Source organism: Pristiophorus japonicus, chromosome 16 (genome assembly GCF_044704955.1).
Source record: "Pristiophorus japonicus isolate sPriJap1 chromosome 16, sPriJap1.hap1, whole genome shotgun sequence".
Lineage (NCBI taxonomy): Eukaryota > Metazoa > Chordata > Chondrichthyes > Pristiophoridae > Pristiophorus > Pristiophorus japonicus.
The window spans coordinates 44318095-44334032 of NC_091992.1; the positions used below are offsets into that span (position 1 = coordinate 44318095).

The 15938-nt window shown below is 40.8% G+C and overlaps 1 protein-coding gene across 4 annotated transcripts in view; it reads left to right on the plus strand.

The window, feature by feature from the left end:
• Positions 1-15938, plus strand: part of LOC139226469 (elastin-like) — a 435956-nt gene that overhangs the window by 102066 nt on the left and 317952 nt on the right. For all 4 annotated transcript variants that reach the window (XM_070857261.1, XM_070857262.1, XM_070857263.1 and 1 more), the window contains exons 6-8: positions 746-814; positions 2241-2270; positions 13799-13861. In XM_070857261.1, coding sequence (XP_070713362.1) covers positions 746-814; positions 2241-2270; positions 13799-13861 — 162 coding nt within the window. The remainder of the gene's footprint in view (positions 1-745; positions 815-2240; positions 2271-13798; positions 13862-15938) is intronic.

The window sequence follows — 15938 nt, forward strand, 5'->3', positions numbered from 1 at the left end:
CTTGTATACAGTGATTCTGGCAACAATGCAGAGAGCCTCTCTCATTTATTGGCATAAATTATGGGTTATTATGGTCTATATTTAAAAGCTCTGTTGTCGTCTGATTTGTTAAATTGTTTATATAGTTGTCAAACTGGCACAGAAACATTCTTCTCCCACATGCTTCCTCAATTCATGTTGGCACTCTTCCCCATTCTCCCCCCCCCCCCCCCCCCCTGCCCTTTCAGTTCACAATGGCATGATTATTCTACTCCCAGTACATGCTGGTTCTCTTTACCCTCCTCATCCATCTATTGCCCTCTCCTAAATTCAAGCTGTCATTCATATCTTTGCTCCCTTCCCCTTGGTTCCTTTAAGAGCCACTGATTAGGCTGCTTACCGTCTGGTACAAATGGGCGGAGCATGCGAGGTGCTCATTTGTACCTTGAAATTGCAATTGGTATGTATGTCTTGGGACCCAAATTTGCACAATTTAATGAAGCTCCTACATGGACTGTCTTTGTAAATGCTCTGGACAAAATAACAGTCTGTGGCATCGGAGCAGGAACAGAACTGTAACTATAGTATTCCGATTTTAGGGCCACTGCCACCCCATTCGTGCTCGGCAGACTGAGCTAAAATCATGCCTAATATAGTTTTAGGTACAATAAAGTTTACTTTGTAAACCAAATTGCAATGTGTTTCTGTTTTTGAAATTATAAAATGTGAAACAAGTTATATTTGTCCATATGTGTTATATTTCCAGGTGTAAGGAATCATGGGCTTGGTGTGCTTCCTGGTGTCCCAACTGGAACTGGTTTGAAAGCTAAACCAAGTAATATCATTTTGTTGTATTTATTTATATTGATATTCTATCCATCATTAGTGTAATATTTTGGCGTATTATGATCACGATGTATACCATACTATAAAGAGATATGGTAATCAACACAGAGAGACAAACATACCTGGCACCATTTGAATTAGGTTATACTCTCCAAGGATGCATCTACACTACACCTGTAATATTAGTGTGAATTGTATCTTTTTTCATATCAGTTCTTTGTACTGTAAATGCAACATGAATCCGATATGTTGCCCAATCTGACACTGGAGTAGACAGAAATTGTGGAGGAGTGAGTTTCACTCCACATCACTTCTTACTAGTTTTCAACTTTATTACCTTGGGTACACTATAAAAGTTTGAGAACTAAAACCATTTCAACAAATGCTAAATATAAATACCTGAAATTTTCACAGGACTTTTCCCAATCTTTGGTAGAAGATGGGCGGAAACCCCAGAGATGCAATGTAAATGGGTGTTTACAATTTCTGCTGGGTTTCCAGTGGGAGATCGAGAAAACTCCATGATAGTTTTATGTTAGCGTTCAATCTCCTTCCTTCGCTGGTTCACAGCATCACGTTTTGAGTAAGCACGAGACACTTGATCGTGGAGTATATGGAAATGACTTTATTGATATACAGCACAGTGATCGGTATAACTGTATGCAGAGAGCAGCTTTTCAGTTTCTGTATCTTTTGAGCTCTCTGAAAACCTATTCACAACTTTGCTCTTTTATACATTATATTTTGCTTATATCAAAGATGCATGTTACAGATAAGACCTCGTGACATATCTTTTCCTAAATCCTTTGAAGACAGTCTATTTATGTAAACAGTTGTAGTTGTTTACTCCAAAGCTATCTCTCCAAAAATACTTCCTGGCTTAACTGTTCTTGAGCTCTTCAAAGAACAAGTTTTATTAACCATTACCTTTCTATACAACAGAATGGATCCCTCTATCTATATTTATTATCCTAGCCACTAACTGTGACTTATTCCCTTACACAAAAGCACTTTTCGTACATAACACACAACAGACTCTAAAAGCAAAAGGACAAGCTATGCTTTATTCTCACGGCACTTCAAAGCCATCCTATTTATCTTCGAAAGCCTGTTGCTCTAAGATGAAAAGAAGTTTGATTATTCACCCGTAACTCTTCAAGATGTCCTACATACAACTTTCCAGAATATCCAACATTCTATACTGCAGTCTAAATGTTAAGGGTCAACAATGTTTATTAGCTGAAATAATTGGTAATTATCATGGAACCTGACAGAAGATTGTACAGTGGAACAGTAAGTACAAATTGCTTTCAACAAGTTTGTTGGATGTCCTTTTTTTCACCAGATATTTAGGGTGTGATACTTGCAATGATTCCTCATTGCATTTTGTCATTTTTCACTTGTTATTATTCCAGGTGCTGGTGGTCAGTATGGATACCCTGCAGGTAAAGACAGACTATCCTAATCCAACATTAACACTTGCTAGTTGTGGTATGGCTAAAATAAATGACTAAAAACACATCTTATACATAAGGAAGCTGGAATATATCCAATTGCCCATCAATTGTATTACTATATGAATCTAGAATTATATGGCAAAATGACTATACACAGTAAATAATAAGCCTTGTTCATGTTAATGTATTCACTCATTTCTAGCCTAGAGTTATTAGCCAACATCAGAGATCATTTGATAAGTGCAATCTGATGTTGAATGGAATACTCGACTAGATGGCTAGAATCCTGGATTATTGCGAGACCCTAGAGTTAGTAACTATAATGTCAAGTTGGTCCAGCACCCTGGAGTTAGTGATTAGATTTCTGGATCAGTGCTACTGGCCGGTATCTTCCCAGGCCTGAGGTTGCAGGTTTGGAGGTGGCCCGCTGTCAAAATAGCCCTGATTGACAGCGGGTCGGGATCCCGCTCTGAACGCGCGTGAGTTTCTGACCTGTCAGATCTGCGTTCGGAAGGCAGAAACAACAGCAAGCGGTGGGACAGGTAATTAACATCATTAAAAGATACTTAAATGTTAGTTAACAGACTTAAAAGCAGGCACTTACAATTTTACCAACCTTTTGACAGGTTTGTCATGGTATAAAAGCTACCATTTCACAGCTGTTCACTTTCCAATGTCAGAAGCTTAACCCTTCAGGATTTGGAAGAAACTTTTGAGCTGTATGCACTTTGGAAGTGTTTGCAGTGAACTCTCTATTCACTGTCACCTCCTTGGAGCAACCTCTCTCACCATTGACAGGGCGCTTCTGTCATCTCAACCTCACCTGCCATCTATTCCAGCAGCATCGTTGCCCTTGAAAAAATCTCACCTTGGTCCTTAGAATCCCACCATGATCTGCCCCAACAGCAGCATCACACAAACAACACCAACCTTCTCCATAATCACCTGCTGCTGCACAGTACACAGGGCATCAGCACCTGACCACATTGCTGCCCGGGAGGCCAGTAATGGCCTCACCATGACCACATTTACTTCACTTCACGCTGTACACCCTGACTGCCACATGATGCTCCAGGTCCATAAAGCATCCCTGTAATGTCCAACCCATTCCTTTTACATTAATGACTATTGTGGGAGGTACCCTTGCGCCTCACCATTCACTAAAACTTACTAAGCCACTTCCAAAGGTGCCTACAAATCTGCCCAAGAATGCAAAGCGATGAAAATAAAGATTTCAATGTTTGACAGCATTTCAGAAACTTCACATGAACATTGGCTAAAACAGACAAATGCCTACCCTTGTGTGTTGTTAATTGATATGATTGGACAAGGATGAGTGTGAGGGGTGGCTATGATGGGGAACTGATAATGTAGATAGAGCACGAGAGAGAGGGATGGTTGGAGGTGCAAGGTAAGTTGGTATGAGTAAGGATGTGCAAGGGTAGAGTAGGGAAGGCAGAGTGATGGCGATGTGATGAGTGGCATAATTGGATCAGGTTGAGTGTGGCTTTGCAGTAACGTTTCGTGATCTACTGAAATCATTGAATGGTTTCCGCCACTGCAGCCAGCTCCTCCAGACAACATCCCTGCTTGTGCCCTCCTGTGCAATGTGCAACCAGGCTGCATTGGTCTCCTGGAGAGGTCTCTTCCGTCCATTGGAAGGGAAGAGAACCTCCCTGCGTGCTGTCAATCCCTCTATAAGCATCTGGAGGGAGTCATGGGAAAGCCTGGATGCATCCATGCACCTTTGTGCAGTGTCTCAGTGTTTGCAATAGCTCAATGCTGCAAACCATTGACCGAAGAACTATCAAAAAAGTTGGGAATGGTCCCTTTAAGGAAACCGGTTGATGACACATCACCCGATGACGTCATCAGACCTGCTTCCAGTTAATTCGCCGGGAAACCCGCAGAGCGGGATTAACCAGCCCCAGCCATGGAAGATTGAAGGGAGAGGGCGGACTGCACTTTGGAGCGAGTTTCCCACATTGCACCAATGCTGCCCGCATCGAACTCTCCTCTGTTGGCGAAATCCTGGCCAGTAAATGAAATCCTGAATCAGTTTTATACACTTGAGTTAGTGGCTGAAATCCTGGACTATTGGCCCAGGGTTAAGCTAATTAATTAATTTGGTTTAAGCTAGTGGTTCAGTTGGTAACACTGTTGGCTCTTTGTCAGAGGTTGCGTTTCAAGCCGTACTCTGGGACTTGAACATCGTAATGTAGGGTGGCACTTCAGTCCAGTCTCGTACTGAAGGAGTGCTACATAATGGGAAGTGCCAGCTTTTGGATGTGATAAAATGGGGTCCTACGTGCCTGTTCATGTCCTGGCCACATTCTGCCCTCAAGTAACATCAAAAACAGATTAACTGGTCATGTATCTCTCTTTTTTCTGGGACCTTATTGTGTGCAAATTAGCTGCTGATTTTGCCTACTAAAACAGTGATTAAACTTCCTAAGTAATTCATTTGTTGTGACATGGTTTGGAAAATTATGAGGACGTGCATGTTCTTTCTAATTATTGCAGTTTATGAATACTCATATTTGCATAATATACACAAATATGAACCAAGTTCATTGAAATGATTTTTTTTCACTAAAATGTACAGCTCCTGTTTCTTGAAACTTGGTATGTTACCTTAGCTGGGTATGGCAAGCTAATTTGATTCAGGTACTGGCAGCATGGAATAAATCAGACGGATTCATGTGCTTATCTCTGCCTTGACACATCACTCGCCACCTTTTAAGACTCTCCTTAAAACCCATCTTTTTGATCAAATTTTTGGTCCCCCATCTGAATATCTCCTCCTTTGGTTGGCATCCATTATTTTTATTGCACTTCTGTGAAATGCATTAGGATGTTTTTCTATGTTAAAGCCACTAAATTAATTCAAAGTATTGCTAACTGATAATTACCAATAATTATAATCTTTATTATCAGAAAGAATGAGCACCGCCCAATTTTGAACCATCAATTTCAGTTCTGTACTCTCTCTGCCATTCACACTCTTGTTATTGTTCTCTTATAAACATTATGCCTATGGACAACATCATGCGCAATTTGTGCCAACAATTATTCTGTAGAGATTTAATTATTTTTATTTAAATCATAGAATCTTAGAATGATATAGCACAAAAGGAGGCCATTCGGCCCATCGTGCCTGTGCCGGCTCTTTGAATTATCCAATTACTCCCACTCCCCTACTCTTTCCATTATCGCCCTGCAAATTTTTCCCCTTCAAGTATTTATCTAATTCCCTTTTGGAAGTTGCTTATTGAATCTGCTTTCACCATCCTTTCATGCAGTGCATTCCAGATCATTACAACGCGCTGCATACTTTTTTCTTCTTCATGTCAGCTCTGGTTCTTTTGCCAATTACCTTAAATCTGTGTCCTCCAGTTACCGACCCTGCTGCTACTGGAACCAGTTTCTCCTTAATTTATCAAAACTGTTCATGATTTTGAACATTGCGTTAAATCTATGGTTCTTGACCCTTCTTCCACTGGAAACAGTTTATCCTATTAACTCCAGGAACACCTGATTTTGAGCAACTCTATCAAATCTCCCCTTAACCTCTGCTCTAAGTAGAACAATCTCATCTCTCCATATAACTGAAGTCTTGCATCATTGGTACCATTCTAGTAAATCGCCTCTGCACCCTCTCCATCCTAAAGTGTGGTGCCTACAATTGGCCACAATACTCCAGCTGGGTCCTAAAAAGTGTTTTGTAAAGTTTTTGCATAACTTCCTTGCTTACCTCTATTTATAAAGCCAAGGATCCTGTAAGTCTTTTTGACAGCTTTCTCAACTTGTCCTGCAGCCTTCAAAGATTTGTATATGTACACCCCAGGTCTCTCTGTTCCTGCACCCCCTTTTAAAATTTAGGTTATATTGCCTCTTCTCATTATTTCCTACCAAAATGAATCACTTCACACTTTCCTACACTAAATTTCATCTGCCATGTGTCCTCCTGAAGTCGGTTACTATCCTCCTCCTCATTGCTTATTACATTTCAGAATTTTTGTCATCTGCAAACTTTGAAATTATGCTCTGTATACCAAGTCCAGATCATTAATATATATCAAAAAGAGCAGTATCTTAATACCGGCCCCTGGGGGACACCACTTTTTACTTCCCTCCAGTCTGAAAAACAACGGTTCACCAAAATGACAAATGACAGAGCTTTATTCTAATGTTTTTGATTTCATGATTCAAATGATTGCTATCTCTTAAATAGTGAGTAAAAGCAGAGAAATCTAACTTTGCTTCCATCGTATTTACAAAAGTATATGGTGACATTGATTTGTTGGTCAATTATTTTTGCTGCAGTAATTATGCAACTATTATCCAAAATAGAACAATATAATTTTCTGCTCTCTCTCATGTATTACCTTTTAAGTGTTCCATTAGATCCTTAGATGCATGAATGCAAATTAAACCAGCTTTACAACCAATGACCCAGTAGATCTTTAATATTTGATTTTTTTTTTGCTGACTGTAACAGAATCAAAGTGGCTTACAAAGCCCCATTGTTTAGAATCATAGAAATGTAGGACACAGAAGGAGGCCATTCGGCCCATTGCATCTGTGCTAGCTGAAAAAGTGCTCACCAGACTAATCCTACTTTCCAGCTCTTGGTCCTTAGCCTTGTAGATTATGCTACTTCAAGTGCATAACCAAGTACTTTATAAATGTGGTAAGGGTTTCTACCTCTACCACCCTTTCAGGCAATGAGTCCCAGACTCCCACCACCCTCTGGGTGAAAAAGATTCTCCTCAACTCCCCTCTAATCCTTCTACCAATTGTTATAAATCTATGCCCCTTGGTTATTGACCTCCTTGCTAAGGGAAGTAGGTCCTAACTATCCACTCTATCTAGGCCCCTCATAACCTTATGCACCTCAGTTAAATCTCCACTCAACCACCTCTGTTTGAAAGAAAACAACTCCAGCCTATCCAATCTTTCTTCATAGCTAAAATTCTCTAGTCCTGGCAACATCTGCGTAAATCTCCTCTGCACTCTCTCTAGTGCAATCCCATCCTTCCTGTAATGTGGTGACCAGAAGTTAATGCAGTACTCTATCTATGGCCTAACTAATGTTTTATATAGTTCTAGCATAATCTCCCTGCTCTTGTACTCTCTGCCTCGGCTAATAAAGGAAAGTATCTCTTATGCCTCCTTAGCCACCTTATCTACTTGTTCTGATAATCAGGGATCTATGGACATACACTCCAAGGTCCCTCTGTTCATCTACACTTCTCAGTATCCTACCATTTATTGTGTATTCCCGGGCGGGCAGCCAACTCGCTGCCATGAGGTGGGCAGTTTATTTAAATATTATAATGAGGCTGGATGTCTCTTCTTTAACCTCTATCTAGTTTCCCCCCCCCCCCCAAATGCATTGCTTCATACTTCTCCAGATGGAATTCCATTTGCCACTGCTCTGCACAACTGTCATGTTTTCAGGAGATAAGAGCATCATATTTTAGTGAAATAACTCATTAAAAGAAAAAGAGGAAATTATTAGCTCAAAATGTTTTCACTTGCAGGAAGTGACCATGAGAACACCTAACCTAAGAAGGTAACTCAATCTTAAACAGGGGGTCAGAGTATTACAGTAAATGATTCAATGACCTCGAGTGGCAAGGCGGAAGGTGACAAAAGAAAGAAATGCATTTATTGGCATTTTTCATGTCTTCAGGATGTCTCAATGTGCTTCACAGTCAATGAATTACTTTTGAGGTATAGTTATTTACATAGGCAAATGCATAAATGTTTGAGAAACGAGGGCAGGAGCTATTGCACTGAAAATAATTAGTGACCGTAGCAAAAAGGAAAGTGGCCATATTATCTCACCTGATTGAGGAAGCAAGCACATCTACCAAGCCTTCAAGATCTGGTAAATGATTTTCTGAACATAAAATAAACTTATCCTGTAAGCCATGCTCAGCCAAGTTCTTTGATGTTTTACCAAATGGTCATGTCAACATAAAGTTAAGGATATGGCAGAGTGACATGGACATTATGTATTTGTTCATGAGGCAGGTCTGTCTCTTCAGCATGTTTGGTGTATGGCAGGGGCTGTTGAAAAGCCAGTTCCTTTCAGCATGATTAATGTATCCCTTGGCATTCAGTGGTATAGTGGAAATTTTAACTATTTAAAAAAACAGGTGGGTTGGGAGCGTGGGGATAGTTAAAGTGTTAAAAATGTGCATCCTGACCTGCACCCGCCTCCAACCCGCCCTCTTCCGGTTTTCACGGTGGATCCCAGGCGGGCAGCCAACTCGCTGCCATGAGGCGGGCAGTTCATTTAAATATTATAATGAGGCTGATGTCTCTTCTTTAACCTCCATCTTGTGTTTAACTGTAGCTGGTCGTGTTTTACACACTTCGTAAAACCCGACCGCTACAGCAAGGCGAGGACTAGTGTATCCGGAAGGTAAGTGCCTTTACACCTACTTCCTGGATCCATGGTCCCTGCCTAACTCTCACCTCGCAATCGGAGACCCCACCTTGGGGCCACCGAAAACCCCCACTGGCCTCAATTTTCACCCCCCCCCCCCCCCAGACCACCAATCCCTACTTCCAGACCTCCAATTTCCCCTCCGCCCTCCACGCCACCAATTCCCTGCTCATGCCTTTAAGGCCTCCCCAGTCTGCTCCTCTGGCCGCCCTGTGGCCCATCGCCCTGATCTTCAGCAAATCAGGCCCTCCCGTTGAAGTCGACCGCACCCAACCCGCCTTCCCCCATTCAAATTCAGCCCACACTCTTTAACTTGAAAGGTGTAATCCAGAGTTCACCTAGTTGAGGACCCTGTAACACTTTTGATGTCCTGCCATTCCTTAATATTGTTGGCATTGGCTCTTATGTCTTTCAAAGGTTATTATGTAATTTTAAGTCTTGAAGCTGCTTTAAGGAGACACAAGAAATTGTTCACAATATTGGACTCTGGACTATGCATGAACTTCAGATGTTTTCATTATTAGACTGATGCAGAAGAAAGACTATTACCAATTAATTTATTTGAGGCACAGCAAACTGCTATACGTGAGATTTACGAGATTTTGCAAAATGATAATACAGAAGGTTCTATGATGTTTGCTATTTGTTGCTGTTTTAGTCCGAAATAATTATTATCCATTTCCAGACTCCATAGCAGACAGTGTTGATATGATGTTTTCTTGTTTACCCAGAATCATGAGACATCAGCTTCTCAACTTTGGAAAATGTATTTCAGTTGCTTTTTGCAATTGATTTTATTCTTGTATTGCTCTTCCAATCATTTTAAGTTTACCCTCTCAGCTCTCATTTAAAATTCTCATTCTCTATCACCCACCCAAGTACCATAAAGATTTTGTTAGTGATATTTCTTCACTACTTTCCTCCCTCTGCATCGAGCGACTTCTCATCCTCGGTGATTTCAAACTTCATCTCAATTCATCATGTTCTCTCTCCTCTGAGTTCACTAGCCTCCTATCCACCATAAATTTCCCCCTCCATGTAAACTCCTCAACCCATATTCACAGCCACCCCCCCGACCTTGCCATCTCTCGTAGCCTCGCTGCTCCCATCGTGTCAATCGTAGATAAGGCCATCTCTGACCACTTCCTCGTATCGCTCTCCACCCACATCCCCCTTCTACCCCAACTCCAACACTACCTCCTTCTGTGTCCACCTCTGGAAAAATCTCTCTCCTGACTCTCTTACAACTGCACTTATGAACTCCCAACTGTCCCTTTGGCCCTCCATTCACCATGACATTTCTGCAGCCACCGATCTGCTCAACCACATCCTCACCACCACTTTTGATGCCCCAGTCTCTATTACAACCATTACTCTCTCTCATCCTGGTCATTCCCCCAGGTATGGCCTCATCTTTGCTCCCTCAAGTCCAAGGGGCGTAGACTTGAACAGATGTGGCGGACAACTGGTTTAACCATTCACCGCCAGATCTGGCTGACCATATAAAGTATTATCAGGTCTGCCAAAACTGCTCACTATTCCAGGATCATTCCGGAATGCAAAGACACCCCCGGCTACTATTCTCTACTGCTAACCGTCTTCTTAAACCCCTCTCCCCTGTCTCCACCACACTCCACTCTAACAACAAGTGTGAGGAGCTCATGGACTTCTTTGTCTCAAAGATTGAGACCATCTGATCAGCTGCCTCTCCCATTTCCCTGCCTTCCCCTAGCCCACTGGGCCAAACTTCCTCCTGAGGTTCCCTCCTGCCCTGGCCCTGAACTCTCACCTTTCTCCAGTTTCTCTCCAATCTTCCCTCTTGACCTCTCCACGCTCATCTTGTCTATGATATTCACTTCCTGCTCCCTTGACCCTATTCCCACTAAACTGGTGACCACCCAACTTCCTTTTCTGGCTCCCATGTTAGCTGACATTGTTAACGTTTTTTGCTCCTCGGGTACTATCCCCCTCTCCTTCAAATCTGCCATCATCACCCCTCCAAAGTCCTTTAACGTATGGTCGCCTCCCAAATCTGTGCCCATCTTTTCCGGAACTCCATGTTTCAATCCCTTCAATCTGTATTCCGCCCCTGCCACAGTACTGAAATGGCTCTCATCAAAGTCACTGTGACGAAGGTAAACTATAACTCCTTGTACTTCTCGACTTGTCTGCAGTCTTTGACACGGGTGACCACTCCATCCTCCTCCAACGTCTCTCCACCATCGTCCAGCTGGATGGGATTGCACCTGCCAGTTCCTTTCTTATTTATCTAATCGTAGCCAGAAAACCATCTGCAATGGCTTCTCTTCCCACTCCCGCATTGTTGCCTCTGGTGTCCCCCAAGGATCTGTCCTTGGGCCCCTCCTATTTCTCATCTATATGTTGCCCCTTGGCGACGTCATCCGAAAACACTCTGTTAGTTTCCACATGTACTCTGGCGACACCCAGCATTACCTCGCCACCACTTCTCTCGACCCCGCCACGGTCTCTAAATTGTCAGACTGCTTGTCCGATATCCAGTACTGGATGAGTAGAAATGTTCTCCAATTAAATATTGGGAAGACCGAAGCCTTTGGTCCTTATGTTTTTCCTACCAAAGTGGATAATTTCACATTTATCCATGTTATACTGCATCTGCCATGTGTTTGCCCACTCACGCAACCTATCTAAATCGCCTTGCAGCGTCTTTGCATCCTCCTCACAACTCACAATCCAACCTAGTTTTGTTTCGTCAGCAAACTTGGAAATATTACATTTGGTTCCCTCATCCAAATCATTTATATTTTGAATAGCTGGGGTTCAAGCACTGATCCCTGTGGTACCCACTAGTCACTGCCCGCCACACCAAAAAAGACCCGTTTATTCCTACTCCCTGTTTCCTGTCAGTTAACCAATTTTCAATTCATGCCAATACACTACGCCCAATCCCTTGTGCTTTAATTTTGAACACTAACCTCTTATGTGGGACTTTATTAAAGGCCTTCTGAAAATCAAATACACTACATCCACTGGTTCTCCTTTATCTATTCTATCAGTTACATCCTCAAAAAACTCCAGTAGGCTTGTCAAACATGATTTTCCTTTCATAAATCCATGTTGACTTTGTTTAATCCCGTTGATATTATCTAAGTGTGCCCTTATCACATCCTTTATAATAGACTCCAGCATTTTCCCTACTACTGATGTCAGGCTAACCGGTCTGTAGTTCCTTTTTTTTTCTCTTCCCTCCTTTTTTAAATAGTGGGTTTACATTTGCCACCCTCCAATCTGTAGAAACTGATCCATAATCTATAGAATTTGGGAAGATGACAACCAATGCATCTACTATTTCCATGGCTACCTCTTTTAGTACTCTGGGATGCAGATCATCAGGCCCTTGGGATTTTTCGGCCTTCAGTCCCATTAGTTTCTCTAACACTATTTTCTTATGAATAATCATTTCCTTTAATTCCTCTTGCTCACTAGACCCTTGGTTCCCTAGCATTTCTGGGATATTATTTGTGTCCTCTTCCGTGAAGACAGAACTGAAGTATTTATTTAATTGTTTGTTTCCCATTACAAATTCTCCCGTTTCTGTCTGTAAAGGACCTACATTTGTCTTCACTAATCGTTTTCTTTTTATATACTTATAGAAACTTTTGCAATCAGTTTTTATGTTCCTTGCAAGTTTACTCTCATATTCTATTTTTCCCCTCTTAATCAATCTCTTAGTCCCTTTTTGCTGCATTCTAAACTGTTCCCAATCCTCAGGCTTGCTACTTTTTCTGGCAACTTTGTATAACTCCTCTTTGGATCTAATACTGTCCTTAATTTCTTTTGTTAGCCATGGTTGGGCCACTTTTCCTTTTTATGCTTTTACACCAGAAAGGGATGTATAACTGTTGCAATTCATGCATTCGTTCCTTAAATGTTAGCCATTGTCTATCCACCGTCATGCCTTTTAATGAATCCTCCCAATCTATCATAGCCAATTCATTCCTCATACCTTCGTAGTTTCCTTTGTTTAGATTTAAGACCCTAGTTTCAGATTGGACTACTTCACTTTCCATCTTAATAAAGAATTCAATCATGTTATGGCCACTATTCCCTAAAGGACCCCGCACAACAAGGCTGTTAATTAACCCCTTCTCATTACACAATACCCAATCTAGGATAGCCTGTTCCCTAGGAGGCTCCTCAACATACTTTAAAAAACCATCTCGTACACACTCCAGGAATTCATCTTCCACAGTATTATTACTAATTTGGTTTGGCCAGTCTGTATGTAGATTAAAGTCACCTATGATTACTGTAGTACCCTTGCTACATGCATCTCTAATTTCCTGTTTGATGCCATCCCCTACACTACCACTACTGTTTGGAGAAATTAAGAAAGCAAATAGTATGTTGGCTTTTATTACAAGAGGATTTAAGTATAAGAGTAAAAACGTCTTGCTGCAATTATATAGGGCCCTGGTGAGCCCTGGCGTATTGTGTACAGTTTTACTTAAGGAAGCATATACTTGCCATAGAGGGAGTGCAAAGAAGGTTAATTAGACTGATTCCTGGGATGGGGGGATTGTTCTATGAGGAGAGATTGAGTAAACTAGGCCTATATTCTCTAGAGTTTAGAAGAATGAGAGATGACCTATTGAAACATACAAAATTATTACAGGGCTTGACAGGGTAGATGCAGGGGGTCACAGTCTCAGAACAAGGGGTCGGCCATTTAGGACTATGATGAGAAATTTCTTCACTCGGAGGGTGGTGAATCTTTGGAATTCTCTATCCCAGAGGACTGTGGATGCTCAGCTGTTGAGTATATTCAAGATAGAGATTGATAGATTTTTTTTTTATATTAAGGGAATAAAGGGATATGGGGATAGTGCAGGAAAGTGGAGTTGAGGTAGAAGATCGGCCATGATCTTATTGAATGACGGAGCAGGCTTGAGGGACCAAATGGTTTACTCCTCCTAATTCTTATGTTCTTGTATCATCCCGCCCCATTCTTGCCCACGTTTAATCCCATATATTCAAATTAATCTCAGTGTCTGACATTTCTCCTTATTTCTGATAGGTTATGGCGGCTTTGGAGTAGGAGTGCCTGTTGGTTATCCAGTTCTTTCTCCTAAACTACCAGGTATGTACAGTGCATTTTTTCTTCATATTTAATAATACAAAGATCTGTGTCGAGCAAGATAATGTGGGAGGGTACTGATCCAGCAGAGTTGGAGTGTGGGAGGGTAGATTCCAGCAAAGTGGCACATAATCCTAATTTGGAAATTGGAAATCCAGGCACATTCATATGTCACCCATGAACAATGATTTCAATTAATTGAAAAATAGATTTCTTAAAACACTTTCGTATTGCACTTGCTGTCAGTATTATCATTATCAATGCGGTTGCCACTCTGATCTTGTTATCACTGTTACTATCACCTCTCACTGTCTTCTCAATAGTTGTCATTCGTGTTTCCATTCCACTTTTTAGGAATAGGAAACAACCATCAGGCCAAACAAACCCATCCTTTTTAATAGATCAACCCTATCTACCCACCTTCTAAACTTATTTAATCTCTCCTCTCGCTAGAAGTGCATTTAATCGAATTGAATCTTGCCTCCCTCAGTGGCCTTCCATCTTAATTAATTCCATAACTCATTATTCTTTGGGTAAAAAGTTACATTTGACACCCCTTTTTGCTCTTAATCTGCTAAACTTTCATTTATTCCTCGGCATTTAAACCCTTCGCCACTTATCAATTAGCTCACAACAACTTCGTCAGTTGCCTTCGTTATACAGAAAACTTCAATTAGGCCATCTTGAAATTCACTCTTTTTCAAAGAAACCAAAAACATACTTTTTATTATAACTTAGATTTCCAATACTCCAAAATCCTCTTTATTGCTTGCCTTCATATCACCCCAAGGGCAATAATACTGTGTATACGGTTAGATGGAAGAATCTCACACAATGCTCCAAATGGGTTTTGGCTAATGCCTTATGCAGCAACACTACAATCTCCCTAGTTTGCACTCTACCACTCTGCTAATCCAATCTATTACCTTATTTGCCTTTCTTTAGTGCATCTAAGCACTATTCTGATATTCGATTAATCCACAACAACTTCTGGATCTCTTTCCTGTTCAGCATAATATACTAGTTTAATTATATACATAATTATATACATCATATAATTTAACATGCTCCTTCTTCTGGTTCCTACGACAATGTTAATTATTTTAACAGTATTGATCTGCATCTGCCAATTGGCCCCAATCTAAGATCAAAATCCTTCTGAATATGTTGTATTGTTTCTCATAATTGTATTGCCTTGTATTTTAGTAATATCTCCAAACGTATATGCATATTTTTGCTCCATATTATTAACTGTGAGGAGGATTTTGTCTGTGCTATGTCTAACAGAATTGGAAATCCATTTATAAAGGACATGATTACAGTTTTGTTACACTAGCACTAGAGGAAATCTACCTGAAATTTCCCTGGAACGGAAGGACAGGGTGGGGCGTTTTCTGACAGTTGAACACAAGACTGACTGATTCACTAAGTGTTAGTAATATTCACAATACTGAAACTTCTCATGAATTCCAAACTTCCTTTTTAGTGTAACCAATAAGTCTGGTTCTATTCTTCCTGATTGTGTTATGTCTGTATTTCATGTGTTATTATTTGGCTGTGAACAGCACAGTGCACTACACAAGTTGACTATGTGTTTGCAAACTTTGTTTTTAGTCCACTCTGGCATATTACCTTTTTAATTGACCTGCAGTCATATTAAAAAAATAATTGAGAAACTAAAACTATTTTCTGGCAAATTTGAAACAGAATGTGAAGAAATCACATAAATCAGTGATTTGGATTGTCATTGATCAACAGCACCCTGTATTACTGTCTTGCTCTTGCTTTTTTTTACAAAAGTTCAAAAACTAAGCAACAATTCACAGCATACTTTGGGGGAAAAAAGCTCTTGTACAATCTTCTACTGTTAATGTAGTCGGTTTTACTTGGAAAAAATTGAATTATCTAGTAACTTGCATTAAGCAATTTGGATAAGGCAGCACTGGAGGGTTCTTAACAGCCATAGATTATAATTGATTGCAAAGTTTTCCACAGAGGAGTAACTTATATCCCACATCACCAGGAGTGCCATCTTGGAACCAACATGACGCCAATGGGATCATTTGACCCCTCAGGAGGA